The sequence below is a fragment of the Chiloscyllium punctatum genome, chromosome 17 (genome assembly GCF_047496795.1).
Source record: "Chiloscyllium punctatum isolate Juve2018m chromosome 17, sChiPun1.3, whole genome shotgun sequence".
Lineage (NCBI taxonomy): Eukaryota > Metazoa > Chordata > Chondrichthyes > Orectolobiformes > Hemiscylliidae > Chiloscyllium > Chiloscyllium punctatum.
In genome coordinates, this window is record NC_092755.1 from 45938373 (window position 1) to 45954468 (window position 16096).

General features: G+C 42.7%; 1 protein-coding gene across 1 annotated transcript; it reads right to left on the bottom strand.

Annotated features, from left to right (window-relative positions):
* Positions 1 to 1182: 1182 nt before the first annotated feature.
* ddt (D-dopachrome tautomerase) lies at positions 1183 to 8067 on the bottom strand. The gene is made up of 3 exons (XM_072587047.1): positions 7895 to 8067; positions 4179 to 4354; positions 1183 to 1380 (listed from the first exon to the last, which is right to left on the bottom strand). Exons 1-3 carry the CDS (start codon positions 8000 to 8002, stop codon positions 1308 to 1310), a joined length of 357 nt encoding a protein of 118 aa, XP_072443148.1. The 5' UTR covers positions 8003 to 8067; the 3' UTR covers positions 1183 to 1307.
* Between the last annotated feature and the right edge of the window lie 8029 nt (positions 8068 to 16096).

The following is a 16096-nucleotide window of genomic DNA, read 5'->3' on the forward strand; positions in this document are numbered from 1 at the left end:
TGCTGTTGAAGGAGCCTCGGTGAGTTCCTGCAGGGTATCTTGGAGATAGTACATTCTGCTACCGTAGTGTAGAGGGAATAAATGTTTAAAGTCATCAACGGAGGGACAGTCAACTGGGCTGCTTCAACTTGATGGATGAGTTTCCTGACTGTAGTTAGAGCTCACTCATCTGGACAGTGGAGAATGTTCCATCAGACTCCTGCAACAATATCGTGATTGCGAATATTGACCTCCAACAACCACAACCATTGCCGCTGTGGCTTCAGTTTTGCTAAACTTTTTGATGTCACACTTGACAAAATCCTACCTGGCTTGATGTCAAGGGCAGACACTCGCACCTCACCTCTGGAGTTTAGCTTGTTTGTCCATATATAAATCAAGGTTACTGATGTCAGGAGCTGAGTGGCCCTGGCAGGACCCAAACTCTGAGCGTTAGTGAGCAGGTTTTTGCTGAGCAAATGCCTCTTGATAGTATTATTGATGACCACTCGCATCTCTTTACGGATGAGTGAGAGTTAACTGCTGGTGTAATTGGCTGGATTGGATTTGTGGAAAAAAATGTACCAGGGAAACTTTCCATAGTGCTGGATATGAGCCATCATTGTAACTATACCGGAACAGCTTGGCTAGGGCACAGCTAGTTCTGGATAGTTCTCCATTGGAATGTTGTCAGGGCTCATCGGCTTTCCAGTATCAATGCCACAAAGATAATTGGGGTTAACCTCTGAAAACAGCCTGAACTCGATCTGACCCTAGAATCTCTGTGTTCTCTTTATGTGAGTGACAGTTTTCTCTCAGCCGTTTTCTCCTGAAGAAGTTGCCTCCATTAATTGGCTATCCCTTTCTCGTTCATGGATTACCTTCCATATTTCTACAAATCAGAGTACTTTGTTGAAACCAGCATTGATTGCTGCAAAATGGACTCCAATGTCTCCATGCTAGTGCAAAGCACATTAGATACTAAGCAATCGACTTCAGCTGATTGGCCCTCATCATATTTATATTGCGATCCTTATTCATTGGTATCTACAGATAGATTACAGAGCATTGTTATATAGAACTCCCTCTCTAACCCAAGGATTCCTCTAATCGTGGGATAGGAGCTGGTTTCAATGACTCCAAATTCATTTCTTTACCTCTCAATCATTTTAACAATGAATTAATGTCAAGATCAAAGTTGACTGCATTATTGGAATTGTTTAATGTTAAGCACTGTTGTGTCACATTCAATAACACAGCTGGTGGTACAAGACATATTTGAACAAACATGTATGTGTCAACACACAAGACCTCAGTCCGGAGTTAATTTACAGAAAGGTCATGACAGTCCCATTTTTCCCGATCTGCCACTTTTCTATAGGGTAAAATCGAATCAGGATCCTGTAAAGAAATAATTCAAAGGTTATTAAGCAGCAAATTATAGTTATGAAACACTTAATTATATCAATTAGGATTCTTATTGCCCAATGCCTAGCGCAACAACATGGGATATATAGGAAGTTCACATAAACATTCCCATTCACTGTGATTTCCCAAGCTTTTAAAAACAGGTCTGACATGCATTTTTAGGACTTATGAACAAACAGCTCTTTCAAAACCTCCAAATATACAATCTCCAAGCCATCCAATAAAGCAAACTTAGAATAGTTAATTGACCTATGTCATTGGAGTTAATATGGATGGATAAAGATAAATTAACAATGTAACTTCTCCACTCATAAATTCACAAGTTTCAGTCAAGTATCGCAGATGCAAAAACTGATCATACTTAGATTTTGAACTTGGTCTGTCAGTTAGCTAATTCCTGGTGCAGTAACAGTTGAGTTGCTATAAATGACCAAATTTTTCTTTTCAGTTTGCTCCTTTAGACCCTAGCGTATGCATCCATGGGACTGCTCCCTTTCCTAGGTATGCTACTCAGTCCCTGCTATCTTTACTGAGCAGTTCTGCTTTGTGACAACAGCAAATGTCAGCAGATGAACGAACTGTTGAGGTCATTATATCCAAATTCAATCACCGCACCCACAGCCTTAAGCTTAATCCCACAGCCACCACATTGTCTCCATCAGTTAACTCAAGGACAAGGGATTCAATTCACACAGAATAAGGTATTTGTACTGTGACACGAATGTTAGAGATGAGTTCTAACTTTATTGATCATAAAGAATCAATTATCTCATTGTCGTAGGAGCTGGCTATGTACAAAATGGCTGCAATATTCTTCATCAGTCACTGCACTTCAAGTGTACTGAGTGAGAGTGAAACATTTTATGATGCTGCAGGGATGTGAAAAGGTTATAAAAATGTAAACTCTTAATGTGGGCCAATGGTGTTCGGCAAATGGATGGATTGCTGTAAGAATGATGCGTTCAACAATATTTGCAATTTTTGCTAAATGTTATTTGCTACAGCAAAGTAACTCAGTGTTTTCTATTTGTAATTGTCTAATTTTAGGCCATGACACCAGACTCCTTTGTGCTAGATAGCTCATTGAAATTCCTATTGCATGCAGTATATGTAGGTCCTTTGTTCCAAAAAATGTCCCACAACAAAAAAAAAGTCATCCAACAGTATCAGTGCTTCAGACTAAAACATTTTAAGCCTTGATTACTGTGTGACATGCATTCAGGAATATGGTATTGAAAGTGAAAAGAAACAAGTGCACTGCATTTGGATAGATGGCAAAACCAAAATCTCCAATTAAATCAGAATTTTCAGTGTCAAAAAGAATATTGCCATGAATACTTGAATAAGTCCCAACCTGCAGACAGCTTTCATTTCAACTGCTACAGATACACACTAGTGACTTTTCAAGCAGCACCGCCTTTCTATATGTAGAAGACTAACCCAAGCAAATATATCCTGGTTACAGTGCATGAGTGGAATGAAACCCTGGCTGGAGACAAAAAAGTGAATCCTGCGAATGTAGCTAGCTTGATACTGAAGCTATTTGAAATATTTCTGGGAAATATAGCAGAGCAATATAGTCAGTTTCCATTTTCTTGGTCAATGGGTGATCTAATTGGAGATAATTAAGATTATTAAAGAGAGACAAGCAGTCAAAACTTTAGAGTTAAGATACATATCAGTGATGATCTAACTGATTGGAGGAACAGGTTATGGAGTTGAATGGCCAACCATAGTTGATCCAATTTTCGATGTGTATACTTGATTCAAATTGGTGCGTTATGGCATCAATGTGAAAATATATTGATAGAATAGAGCATGGAGATTCTGAGAAATCAACTTTTAAATAAAAGGAAATATCTTTGTACGGTTTCAGTGGAATATCGAGTATTTTTTCAAACATTCTTGGGGACTTGGCCAATGTTCTTTTCAACTAGGTTATAATTTCAAACTGAGTCTGTACCACAACTTGTCCCCATTCTTTTGTCTTGAACAATTACCTCTCGTCAAAAATCACTTCAGTTCTTGTAAGTTTATAATCCATCGTCTCTCCTGTCTCCTCCCTTCCTGTTACACAGCCATGTACCTTTCCTTTCACATTTAGAATGTTCTGACAAAGGGTCATTGAACCTGAAAGGTGAACTCTGTTTTTCTCTATACAGATACTGCCAGACCTGCTGAGTCTCTCCAGCACTTTGTTTTTCTTTGCATTTATTTAGTGCCTTTCACAACCTCAAATAATATTTGAATATCTTGAAGTACTTCTGAAGTGTACTGTTGTGGGAACCATCACAAACGGTTTACACAGCAAGCTCCCACAAATAACGATACAATCATAACCAGATGATCTGTTTAGGGATCGTGGTTGGTAGATAAGTGTTGCATTGATTGCCTGGAATAATCATTTTTCTTTAAAATAATGCCATGAGATCTTTTTCATTCACTGAAGAAGGCAGATGGAGTGTCGTGGTGCGTCACATTTGCTGTTTGTGGGGGGTTGACAAGCACATGTTTTCTGCATTATAACAGTGACTACAGTTTAAAAGGACTTCTTTGGCTGCAATGTGGTTTGGACCCTGAGGATGTGACAGGCCCTGTGAAAATGCAAAATTGAACAACACTGCACTCCCTCAAGTGTCAGCAAAAATAACGTGTTCAAATCTCCAGGATGAGATTTGAATCCACAACCCGGTGACACAGAGATGTGGGAGGGCTATCACCAGGAGCACAGATGTGATCTCTATCACAAGGCTCTGAATCCTCACACTTACCTGTCTGGGGCTAGACCCAACTCTTTTGTGAGGAACTCAAATAACTTGGCACTGTGTTGCTTGTTCTGCTCAGCTGTGCCCACCACACCGATGGAAGACACAACCAGTTGGGCACAAGGGGCTGTGCTGCCTCCAATGGCCATTAGCAGGCCTGGTTTCACGGTCACATTAATTCTCTGTAAAAAGAAAAACTTTGTTTCAGGAATAATATTTCTGAACTACTCGCCACCCCGCTTTCCTTCTGCCTCCCATTTGTTCGTTAATATTATTAACAGGTGTCAGATACATCTCCCTCTCCTTTACATCTGCTCTCATTATCTCTGTTTTTGCAAAGTTCTGCCCCATCTCCAATCCTCTTTCCTTTCTAAATTTGCCTCCTCTTTTGAGTGCCCACCTGTCCAGGCAGTCTATGTTTGAATCCCTCCGATCGGTTTTGCAACCCTGCTGCACTACAGAAATGGCTCTTAGCTTAGTCACAATTGACATCCTATGTGAGAAAGACAAACCATTCCTTCACCCCCTTCTCATGATACTTACCTTTTGAGGCAGTAGACACTTTGCTCCTTCTCTCAAACCTCTCCAACATTGTCCAGCTAAGTGCGACTGCACGAGCATAGCTCCACTGTTTTCTAATTATAACCAGCCTGGCTTTTCCTCCCTTTCCCACAGATTGTCTTTAACTTCTCCCAAGGATCAATCCTTGGGCCCCTCCTGTTTCCCATCTATATACTGCCCCTTGGCATTATCTTCCAAAAACATGGGACCAGTTTCCTAATGTATGCGGAAGATAGGCAGTTCTACCCCAGCAACATCTCTTCTGACCCTTCAATCCCAAAGTTGTCAGGCTACTTATCCAATGTACAGAATATAATCAAGAACTGAGGATGCTGGCGATCTGAAAAACACACAAAAACAAAGACATTGCTGGAGAAACTCGGCAGGTCTGGGACCATCTGTAGAGAGAAACTGGAGTTCCTTAGAATTCCCTTCCCAAATCTCTGTATCTCTTTGCATTCTTTCAAACCCTCTTTTTTGATCCAGGTTTTGCCCACCTATCCTAATATCCTGTTTTTGTCATATTTTGTTTTATAATATTTTCCCAAACAGCTGTTAAAGTTGAACCACAAATTGTTGTTTCAATTGAGGAGAGAGTTGGGAAGGCAGAAGAATTCCAGAATTTCCAAGCTTGCCTGTCAGGATAGGTGGGGGCAATGGGTGATTCTGTGGTATATGGCACTATGACACACAGCAAAATGTAAACACTGAGATCATTTTGAGAAGTGCAAATTAATACATTTCATCTCTTTCTAGAGACACAAAATCTCCAATGCAGGTTAAGCTGGTGGCAAGCAGGACATGTACAAAGTTGAAAGGCCAGGTTTTTGTCCAGCAGGTTTATTTGAAAGTATTAGCTTTCGGAGCACTGCTCCTTTGTCAGGTAGCTACCTGGTGAAGGAGCAGGGCTCTGAAAGTTAGTACTTTCAAATAAACCTGTTGGACCATAGCCTGGTGTTGTGTGATTTTTAACTTTGTCCATCCCAGGCACCTCCACATCAAAGTTGAAAGGGACATTGTTGATATGGTTTGAGATCAGTTCAGCCCCACCTTTGGGTGCATTACAAAGCAGACATAGACAACGTTACCCCAGTTAGCTTCACTGGAATGATTACACAGATGGCAAAGATTGTTACAAGTGACAATACATGATTCTTAAAACTTTCACCAGAACAACAGGGGCTCTGAGGAGATTTGAAAAAGGTTTCTAATGCAGTTTGCTGAAACAGGGATTGACTTACATTGGCTCTTTGTTTCTCCATGCCTCCAAACTAAAAGACTGAACCCTCGCATTTAAATCCCATATGTTCTATGTTTTCATCTCTCTCTCTCTCCTTCAGCTCGGTAATTCTGTGAAAACTATTCTTAGAATTCTGGCCACTACAGTCATCCCTGTCTCTTTACCCAATGCTGATAACTGTACCTTCAGTCACATAGTTCCCCGACCTAAACTTCCACCAATGTCACATGCTTGCCTCCTTTAAGGTACAGTACTATGTAAATCCAACTCTCTGTCAAGCACTGGATCATCCAGTGAGTTGGTGTGTGTCACAGCTCTCTCTTTCTGTGAACTACCTGGAGACCTGTTATATAAGAACGAGGAGCAGGAGGAGGCCAGTCAGCCTCTGGGACATGATTCACCATTTAATATGATCATGGCTGATTTCATCTTGGCCTCAAGTCCACATTCCTGCTTATTCCCCATAAACCTGTTACCCAGTATTAATTAACAATCTGTCCCTTTCCTTAAATTTACTGTGTGCCAGACATCCACCGCACTCTGGAGTAGTGACTTCAACAGATTCACAGCCCTTTGGGAGAGGTAATTCTTCCTCATCTCTGTTTTAAATCTGCCAACCTTTAAACCTAAAACTATGACCACTCATTCTCGGATACCCTACAAGGGGAAACATCTGGTTTGCATCTAGTTTGTCAATCCCCTTTAGCATCTTACACACCTCATTTGGTTGGATGACTGATGTAGAGTGATACTAACAGCATGGGTTCAATTCCCACACTCACCAAGGTTACCATGAAGGACCGTCTTTCTCAAACGCAGGTTGGTGACTCTCAGGTTAAGTCACCAGTTGTTTCTCTCTGAGAGAGCAGCCGTACGGTCCAATGGGATTATCATGACTTTATATCTCAATTAGATGTGGAGTTGTAATGCCCATCAGCCATGGTTAAATGGCGGAGTGGACTCGATGGACCGAATGGCCTTACTTCCACTCCTATGTCTTATGGTCTTATAGATCTCATCTTTCTAAACTTTGGTGAGTATAGATCGAAATGGCTCAGTCTGTCCTCATAAGGCAAGCCTTTCATCTCTGGAATTAATCTAATGAACTTTCTCTGAACTGTCTCCAATACAATTATATCCTTCTTCAATTAAAGGGACCAATCTGCATTCCTCCAGTACTACTAACCCTAACAAAGAGTTATGGATTAGTGGTGCTGGAAGAGCACAGCAATTCCGGCAGCATCCAAGGAGCTTCGAAATCGACGTTTCGGGCAAAAGCCCTTCATCAGGAAACAAAGAGTTATGTCAATTGTTTTAAGTTCCTCCTTTTCTGAAGGCTCTGCATTACCTGTTACTGCTGGGATGGTTTCGGTGTTCTCCGAAAACTGAGGAAATAGTTTTGAAAACTGAGGAAATAGATTGATTTACTACCTCTGACATTTCTGGGTATTTTCTTCCCACAGTCCAAAGTTGTGCAGGTTAGGTGGATTGGCCATTCTAAATTACCCACTGTGTCCAGGAATGTGCCCGCTAGGCGGGTTAGCTATAGGAAATGCAGGGTTATAGGGGTAGGGGGTTGAGTCTAGATGGGGTGGTCCTCAGAGGGTCAGTGTGGACTCGATGGACCGAATGGTCTGCTCCCACACCTCCGGGGATTCTATGATTAGCATCAGAGATCCTGGCTTTAATGTTAAAGATGCTACAAACACGGTGCCAATCAAATTCAAACACAAATTCTACAGAGCTCTTGCTTCAGCCTGACACTGTTTTAAGGAATCACTGTAAAGTTAACGCCAGAGGGAGTCACAGAAACGGTGTGAACTGCGAAGTGGTAGTTTCATTGAGACAGTGCAGCTTCCCCCAGTCAGTCCCTCTGTGAGAGCAGAGTCTCGGCGTTTCCCTTGGAACTGGGTGAACTTGCCTCTTTGGGTTTGTCCAGGATACTGGCGGCCGCACAGCACAGCTTGCTGAGCAGTTGGTCGGAGAACTGGCTTGCTGGTAGGTTACTCTCCAGCTCGAGGAAGGGCATTTTCACACAAGCAGACAAACGGATACAGCCAAACCCTGGAAATCCACAGAGGAATAGGCGGAGCTAGCTTTGTGGCCCAGTTCTGATGCAAGGTCACATAGCTTAAACTTTGAACTCTTACTCTCCCATAGAGCTGCTCAGTATTTTCTGTTTTTTTTCTAGCAGGCGTTCCAGTGGCTGTAAAGTATCCTTTTCACCTCACTTTTATCCCCGACATTAGCTCTATGCAAAATATTTATGTGACTGTACCAGAGTCATATTAAAATACAGACAAATCAGTCCCCTTCAGTGCTGTCGTTGATTCCATTTACAATTCTAACAAAAGTGTTATGATAAAGGAGGAGGCCATGATTTCACAGCTTAATTCCAATCCTCTGCCTTTTCCCCATATGCTTGCCCATTTTCCATTTAAATAATCTCCGAATACCCTATTCAATGCCTGAATTAAACTGCCTTCACCACACTTCCCAAGCCACTCGTGTGAAAACGTTTTATTTTCCCTCACATCATATTTGCTTCTTTTGCAAATCACTTTAAATCTGTGCCCTCCTGTTCTTGGTCCTTTGACAAGCAGAAGCAGTTTCTTCCTACCTACTCTATCCAAGTCCCCTCATGCTCCTCTGTCCAAGGAGAACAATCCCAACCACTCCAGTCTATCCTCACAACTGAAGTTTCTCATTCCTGGAAATGATCCTTCCTGTAGTATAGCACCCACAGGAACTCCAGTTGAGGTAAGTAATCTAATCTGATCATATCACCAAAAGCAAAGGTCCCAAAACTGGCACAAAGTGGCATAGAGTTATTCAGCACAGAAACAGATCCTTGGACCCAATTCCATACCAACCAGATATCTTAAACTGATCTGATCTATTTGCCAGCATTTTTTGAGATTTTATTGTCCCAGCTACTCAAACACAGAGTACAATGAAAAGTATATAATGTTACCACACATGGTGCCATCTTAGGTAGAAAGGTACAAGAAACTTAGGCATAAAGTAGTAAAAGAAATAAAGTTAAAAAACAGTAAGTATTACCTTCAGAGAACAAGTAGAAAAACAAAGAAACAAGGTAATAGTTAACACCAAAGTCCTTCCTAATATAAAATAGATAAACAAAGGAACAAAGCCAAAGGATTGCATCTTTGATGAGTCATCTATACACTCTAGGATACCTCAGCCTACCTGTTCACAATGCTGCCATTACAATACTGAGGCACCTCCTTCACCACTCACTCTTCATGTATAGGGCCACTTTGCCATCACTGCTGCTGCTGAAGCGACCACCTCCCCTGTTGCATGCCCGGAGCATGCCCGGGCAGGAGCCATGTGCACGCCAAGATACCGCTGAGCCGAGACACCACCATGCCAGGCCAAGAGGCCGTCACGCCAAACCTAGAGGCTGGGCTGAGAAACTGGGACAGGCTGGGCTGTGCAGGGAGAAAGGCTGCGCTGAGGCTGGCAGTGAAGAAAAGAAACACCAAGAGAGAAAACAAAAGACAGAAACAAGAAGGAAATGGACGAGCTCCAGCTGAGGCGTCCTACTCCATCACCGTATTGTTGGAGTTGATCCATATCCCTCTAAACCTCTATTCATATACCCATCCAGATGCCTTTTAAATGTTGTAATCGTACCAGCCTCCACCACTTCCTCTGGCAGCTCATTCCATACACGCACAACCCTCTGAATGAAAAAGGTTGCCTAATAGGTTCCTTTTAAATCCTTGCCCTCTCACCTTTAACCTATGCCTTCTAGTTTTGGACCCCCCTACCCTGAGATAAAGGTCTTTACTGTGTGCACTATCCATGTGCCTCATGATTTTATAAACCTCAGCCTCTGATGCACCAGGGAAAACAGTCCCAGCTTGTTCAGCCTCTCCCTGTAGCTCATATCCTCCAATCCCAGCAACATCCTTCTAAGTCTTTTCTGACCTCTTTCGGGTTTCACAACATCTTTCCTCGAGCAGGAGATCAGAATTGCACACAGTACTGTATTCCAAAAATATTCTATACACCCATAACAAAACATCCCAACTCCTATACTCAATGCAATGACCAATGAATGCAAGTGTGACAAATGCCTCCTTCACTGCCCTGTTTACTTGCGACTCCACTTTCAAGGAATTATACATGTCCACCCCTAGGTCTCTTTGTTTGGCAATACTCTCCAGAACTTTCCATTAACTGTATTAAGTCCCAGCAAGTTTTGAGAAGATTTGTCACTCAAGTTGAGGTTCTGGATGTAGGTTTGCTCACTGAGCTGGAAGTTTCATTTTCAGACATTTCGTCACTATTCTAGGTAACATCTTCAGTGAGCCTCCGGACGAAGCACTGCTGGTGTTTCCTGCTTTCTATTTATATGTTTGGGTTTCCTTGGGATGGTGATGTCATTTCCTAGGGTGACATCATTTCCTATGGTGATGTCATTTCCCAATCTTTTTCTCAGCGAGTGGTAAATGGGATCCATGTCAATGTGTTTGTTGGAGTTTCGGTTGGAATGCCATGCTTCTAGGAATTCTTGTGCATGTCTCTGTTTGGCTTGTCCTAGGATGGATGTGTTGTCCCAGTTAAAGTGGTGTCCTTCCTTATTTCTATGTGAGGATACTAGTGAGAGAGGGTCATGTCATTTGTGGCTAGTTGATGTTCATGTATCCTGGTGGCTCGTTTTCTTTGTCCAATGTGGTGTTTGTTACAGTCCTTGCATGGTATTTTGTAAATGACATTAGTTTTGCTTGTTGTCTGTATAGGATCTTTCAGGTTCATTAGCTGCTGTTTTAGTGTATTGGAGGCTTTGTGGGCTCCCATGATGCCAAGGGGTCTGAGTATCATGTATTAAGTCCTGCCCTGGTTTGCTTTACCAAAATGCAACACCTCACATTTGTCTAAATGAAAGTCCATTTCACGCTCATCATCCCATTGGCCGACCTGGGTCAAGTTCCCATTGTACGCTGAGATAATCTTTTTCACTGTCCACTACACCACCAATTATGGTGTCATCTGCAAACTTACCAACCATACGTCTTATATTCATATCCAAATCATTTATATCAATATTGGAAAGCAGTGGGTCCCACCGCTGATCCTTGTGGCACACCACGGGTCACAGGCCTCCAATCTGAAAAGCAATCCTCCACCATCTGTCTCCTAAATTCTAGCCAGTTTTGTATCCAATTGGCTCGCTCTCCCTGGATTCCATGTGACCTAACCTTGCTAACCCCAATCTACCATGTGGAACCTTGTCAGGTGCCTTGCTGAAGTCCATATAGGCAATGCCTACTGCTCTGCCTTCATCAATCTTGTTTGTCACTTCTTCAAAAAACTCAATTAAGTTAGTGAGGTGCAATTTCTCACACAGAAAGCCATGATGACTATCCCATAATTAGTTCTTGCCTTTCCAATTGCATGTAAATCCTGTCTCTCAGAATCCTTTCCAACAACTTACCCACCACTGACATCAGGCTCACCAGTCTTGTTTTTCCTTGCCATCTTTCTTAAATAATGGAGTGAAGACTATTGGTAGGATTCTAAGCAAGGTCTGAGATTGGCTGGTGGATAACCGGACCTTGGGGATGATTGCAATCGTCACTTAAGTGTCTGTTGCCAATTCTGCCATCCAGTTAAGGATGGTGACCCACTTCTGTGAGCTCAAACTGAGGCTGACAAATCAATAGCCTCAGTACCGCCTCCTACTGCAGGTGGCTGCCATAGCATCTGGGAGAAGGAGAGAGAACCTCCTTGTTGAGGCATCTTCAATGCGTAAGTCGGAATTTGTTTTGATATCTGTGGAGCAAGCTGTAATTGGCGGGGTGAGGGGTCACGTACCCTACAGGGCAATGTTGGAGCCAATAGGTGTCGCGGTGAGCAGGAAGAAGCCCTTCCACGGGTGCGGGATTCCCACTCCCAGAAACAAAAAGCCCATTGCCTTAGGGTGGCACGGTGGCACAGTGGTTAGCACTGCTGCCTCACAGCGCCAGAGACCCGGGTTCAATTCCCACCTCAGGTGACAGACTGTGTGGAGTTTGCACATTCTCCCCGTGTCTACATGGGTTTCCTCCGGGTGCTCCGGTTTCCTCCCACAGTCCAAAGATGTGCAGATCAGGTGAATTGGCCATGCTAAATTGCCCGTAGTGTTAGGTATGGGGTAAATGTAGGGGTATGGGTGGGTTGCACGTCAGCGGGGTGGTGTGGACATGTTGGGCTGAAGGGCCTGTTTCCACACTGTAAGTAATCTAATCTAAATGCCACCCCGTCCTACATTGATAAACCTTTGGAAGGCTGACTCAATAGAGAGACTGGGCTGAGGCTTGTTGAGATGGCAGTGAAATGCCTCTGGCCCATGAGCAACCTCACAGCGTCTGTTTGCCATCCTGGGAATATTGGAAAGATGTTGAATTTCACTTCCAATGTTTCTCAGTGCTATTTCACAAGCCTTCCCTCCTCAGTTCATTTTCAGACTTCCAGAAATCAGCCCCTTTGCGCTGGACTCTTTAATTGGCTGCTCAGTATGACCTCTTGGTTTTTTCTCTTCATGTTCAGTGATTCTGGTTGTGATTTATGGTCCCTGATCAGAAAGCAATTTGCTTCAGAGCATTTCTTCCAACTCCTTCCATCTACTCAGTTCCCTCCAACCCGATTCACCAACTTTGATTGGGTGATTCGAGATTGTTCAAGGTGCATTTAGGCACTTTCTCCTCGATATTCTCTGAACGTTCCTACTCTCTAGGTTAGTTGGATTGGCCAATCTAAATTGCCTATGGAGTTGAGGGATGTGTAGGCTAGGTGGATTGGCCAATCTAAATTACCCATGGAGTTGAGGGATGTGTAGGCTAGGTGGATTGGCCAATCTAAATTGCCCATGGAGTTGAGGGATGTGTAGGCTAGGGGAATTGGCCAATCTAAATTACCCATGGAGTTGAGGGATGTGCAGGTTAGTTGGATTGGCCAATCTAAATTGCCCATGGAGTTGAGGGATATGTAGGTTAGGTGCATTAACCATGGGAATAAAGCAGGGTTATAGGGTCTGGGTGGGATTCTCTTTGGAGGGTTGGTGAGGACTTGTTAGGCTGATGGGCCTAGTTCCATGCTGTTGGGATTCTTTGGGAATTCTATTCTGAACATTGCTGGCTCTGCTATAAGCTAAACGCAATCTATGTACAGCAAGTCAGTTCAACCTGAGCCCTTGATGCATCATTCCCACCCGTAAACCTGCTTGTTTAATCTCCACATTTTGCCTCTATATGACTCACTGCTTTAAGTGGTTTTCAAAATATTTTCTTTTGATATTTTCACCCTGCATTGACCTACATTCCCAGGATTTTGTTTCGGAAAGAGCTGAGAAGATCTTCAAAATCACTTTTGCAGAAGTGGGGGAAATCATCGAATCATTCCAGGGCAGCGAGAGGCCATTCACCCCATCAGATCTGCACTGATCCTCTGAACAAGATTCCTCCCAGTGCCCCCATCTCTCAGAATCTGGTTCTCCTAGCTGTCCAGTTTCTCTGTATGTGAATCGAATGGTGCCTCATCACTTTCTGTGACGTTCAGCGTCTGTACGTCTCTAATCCGTGAGCAAGCACCGAAGAGTTTGGTTGCCAAAGTGTAAACTTCCTGTTTCGCCATGACTATCGATAACCTTATCTGGACCATTCCATTCTTTCTACACTTCCCATTTCCAATATACCATGTTCCTTGGGTTAAAATGTATATTTGATGACTGTATACAATGCCTTAAGAGAATTTTCTTTGAAACGTCACCTTTAATGTCCTTTTTCCTGCATGCAGGACATTCAAGTGCTCAGAAAAACTGGAGTAGATTATTGTCCTTTCCCAAACTGGGCATTAATCCCCCCATTACTGAAGGGATTTTTGGATTTCTCCCAAAAGGAATTGGCATGCTAGATTTTATGAAGTATCTCAACCTTATGATTTCTTTCACACAATCGATAACCAAGGAGACTTAGTCATGTTCATTACCAGAGTTCATAGTTTCACACATATCCATAAAATTAATTATTTTTAAATTCTATTCTACATCCCCCCCCCAAAAAAAAACCTTTCAGTGAGGCATTTAGCCAGTGCCCACAGCCAGGTCCCTGTCCAAAATAAAATTGAGAAACACAGATCAACTCTCTGTGGAGAGAGAAACAATTAATGTTTCAAATCCAGTGACTGCTTCAGAACTGCAGGAGGTTGAAATATGATGTTTTTATGCTGTTGACAAAGGTGGAGGAGGAGTGAGTGGAATGGATGGTGTTGTTCCCCAAGCGAAGGACAAAGGGAATGTTAATGGATGTAAAGGAGCAATTAAAACATGGAATAGATGATAACGATAGATGAGAAGCACAGAATATAGGTCAGCTCTTTTGGAAATAAACCCATGCCAACAGGATATAGAGTCATATAGCATAGAAACAGACCCTTTAGTCCAACTAGTCCACACCAACCATGTTCCCAGACTAAACTAGTCCCATTTGCCTGCATTTGGCCCATATCCCTTCAAACCTTTCTTAATCATGCATTAATTCAAATGTTTTTTAAACATTGTAACTGAACCTGCATCCACTACTTCCTCTGGCAGTTCATTCCACACATGAAATACCCTTTGTGTAGAAGAAAATTGCCTCTCATGTCCTTTCTAAATCTTTCTTCTCTCACCTTAAAAATATGCCCCCTCGTTTTGAACTCCACCACCTCAGGGAAATGACCTTTGTTATTCACATTATCTATCGCATTTAATAATTTTATAAACCTCAAAAAGGTCACCCCTCAACTGCCTAGGCTCTAGTGAAAAGAAATCCCCACCTGTTTGTATACCTCCAACCCTGTATTCCCGGCAACATTCTGGTAAAACATTCCTGAACCATCTCTAGTTTAATAATATCCTTCCTATAGCCAGGCGACCAGAATTACATGCAGTACTCCAGAAGAGTTGAGGCCTGAAGGTTGTGAAATATCTAAATGGAAAACAAGGTGCTGTTTCTCAAACTTATGTGGTGCTTTGCTGGAACACTGCAGCTGGCCAAGGATGGAAACACTCGTCTGAGAGCATAATCGTTCATTTAAATGGCAAATAATGGAAGGTTGGGGTCAGTCTTAGAGATGGAGCAGAAGTTTGGTGTGTTTGGTACTTTCAATGTAGAGGACATGCCTTTAAGAGTAGCAAACACACAACACTGGATTGAAGTCTCATTCAAGTCTACAGCTGACTGTCCTTATCTATTTCTCCATTACTTTGTCCCCATTTCTCTTTTCTCCCGACTATAATATTATTTAATATCAATATTATTGTTGACTGACTAAATCTAGGAGCCAAGTCTATAAAGTGCAAGATGAAATTGTCTTTCTCCACATCTAATAACTCAAGTCCATTGCTACAACTTTATCACCTGGTGTTGGGTGATTTTCAACTTTATCAAATTAGTTTGTTGATAGGAAACTCACTGTGGGTCATGATAGTGTCTCCCTAAACTAAAACAAAGAATGGTGTAAATCTAAATCAAAGACAGAAATTGCTGGACAAGCTGATAGTAGCTAGGAAAAGGTAGCGTAGTGGTAGTGTCCCTACCTCTGGAAGGAGAAAGTGAGGACTGCAGATGCTGGAGATCAGAGCTGAAAAATGTTTTGCTGGAAAAGCGCAGCAGGTCAGGCAGCATCCAAGGAGCAGGAGAATCGACGTTTCGGACATGAGCCTCGGACTCAGCACCACCTCCTTGACCTGCAATCTTCTTCCTGACCTCTCCGCCCCCACCCCCTCTCTGGCCTATCACCCTCACCTTAACCTCCTTCCACCTGTCGCATTCCCAATGCCCCTCCCCCAAGTCCCTCCTCCCTACCTTTTATCTTAGCCTGCTTGGCACACCCTCTCTCCTCATTCCTGAAGAAGGGCTTATGCCCGAAACGTCGATTCTCCCGATCCTTGGATGCTACCTGACCTGCTGCGCTTTTCCAGCAACACATTTTTCAGCTCCCTCCCTCTGGACCAGAGGCCAAGATTCAAGTCCCACTTGCTCCAGAAATGTGTCTGAACAGGTTGAATATATTTTCAAACATCACTTACATAAGTAATGTGAATGAAAAGTCATTGACCTGAAACATTTCA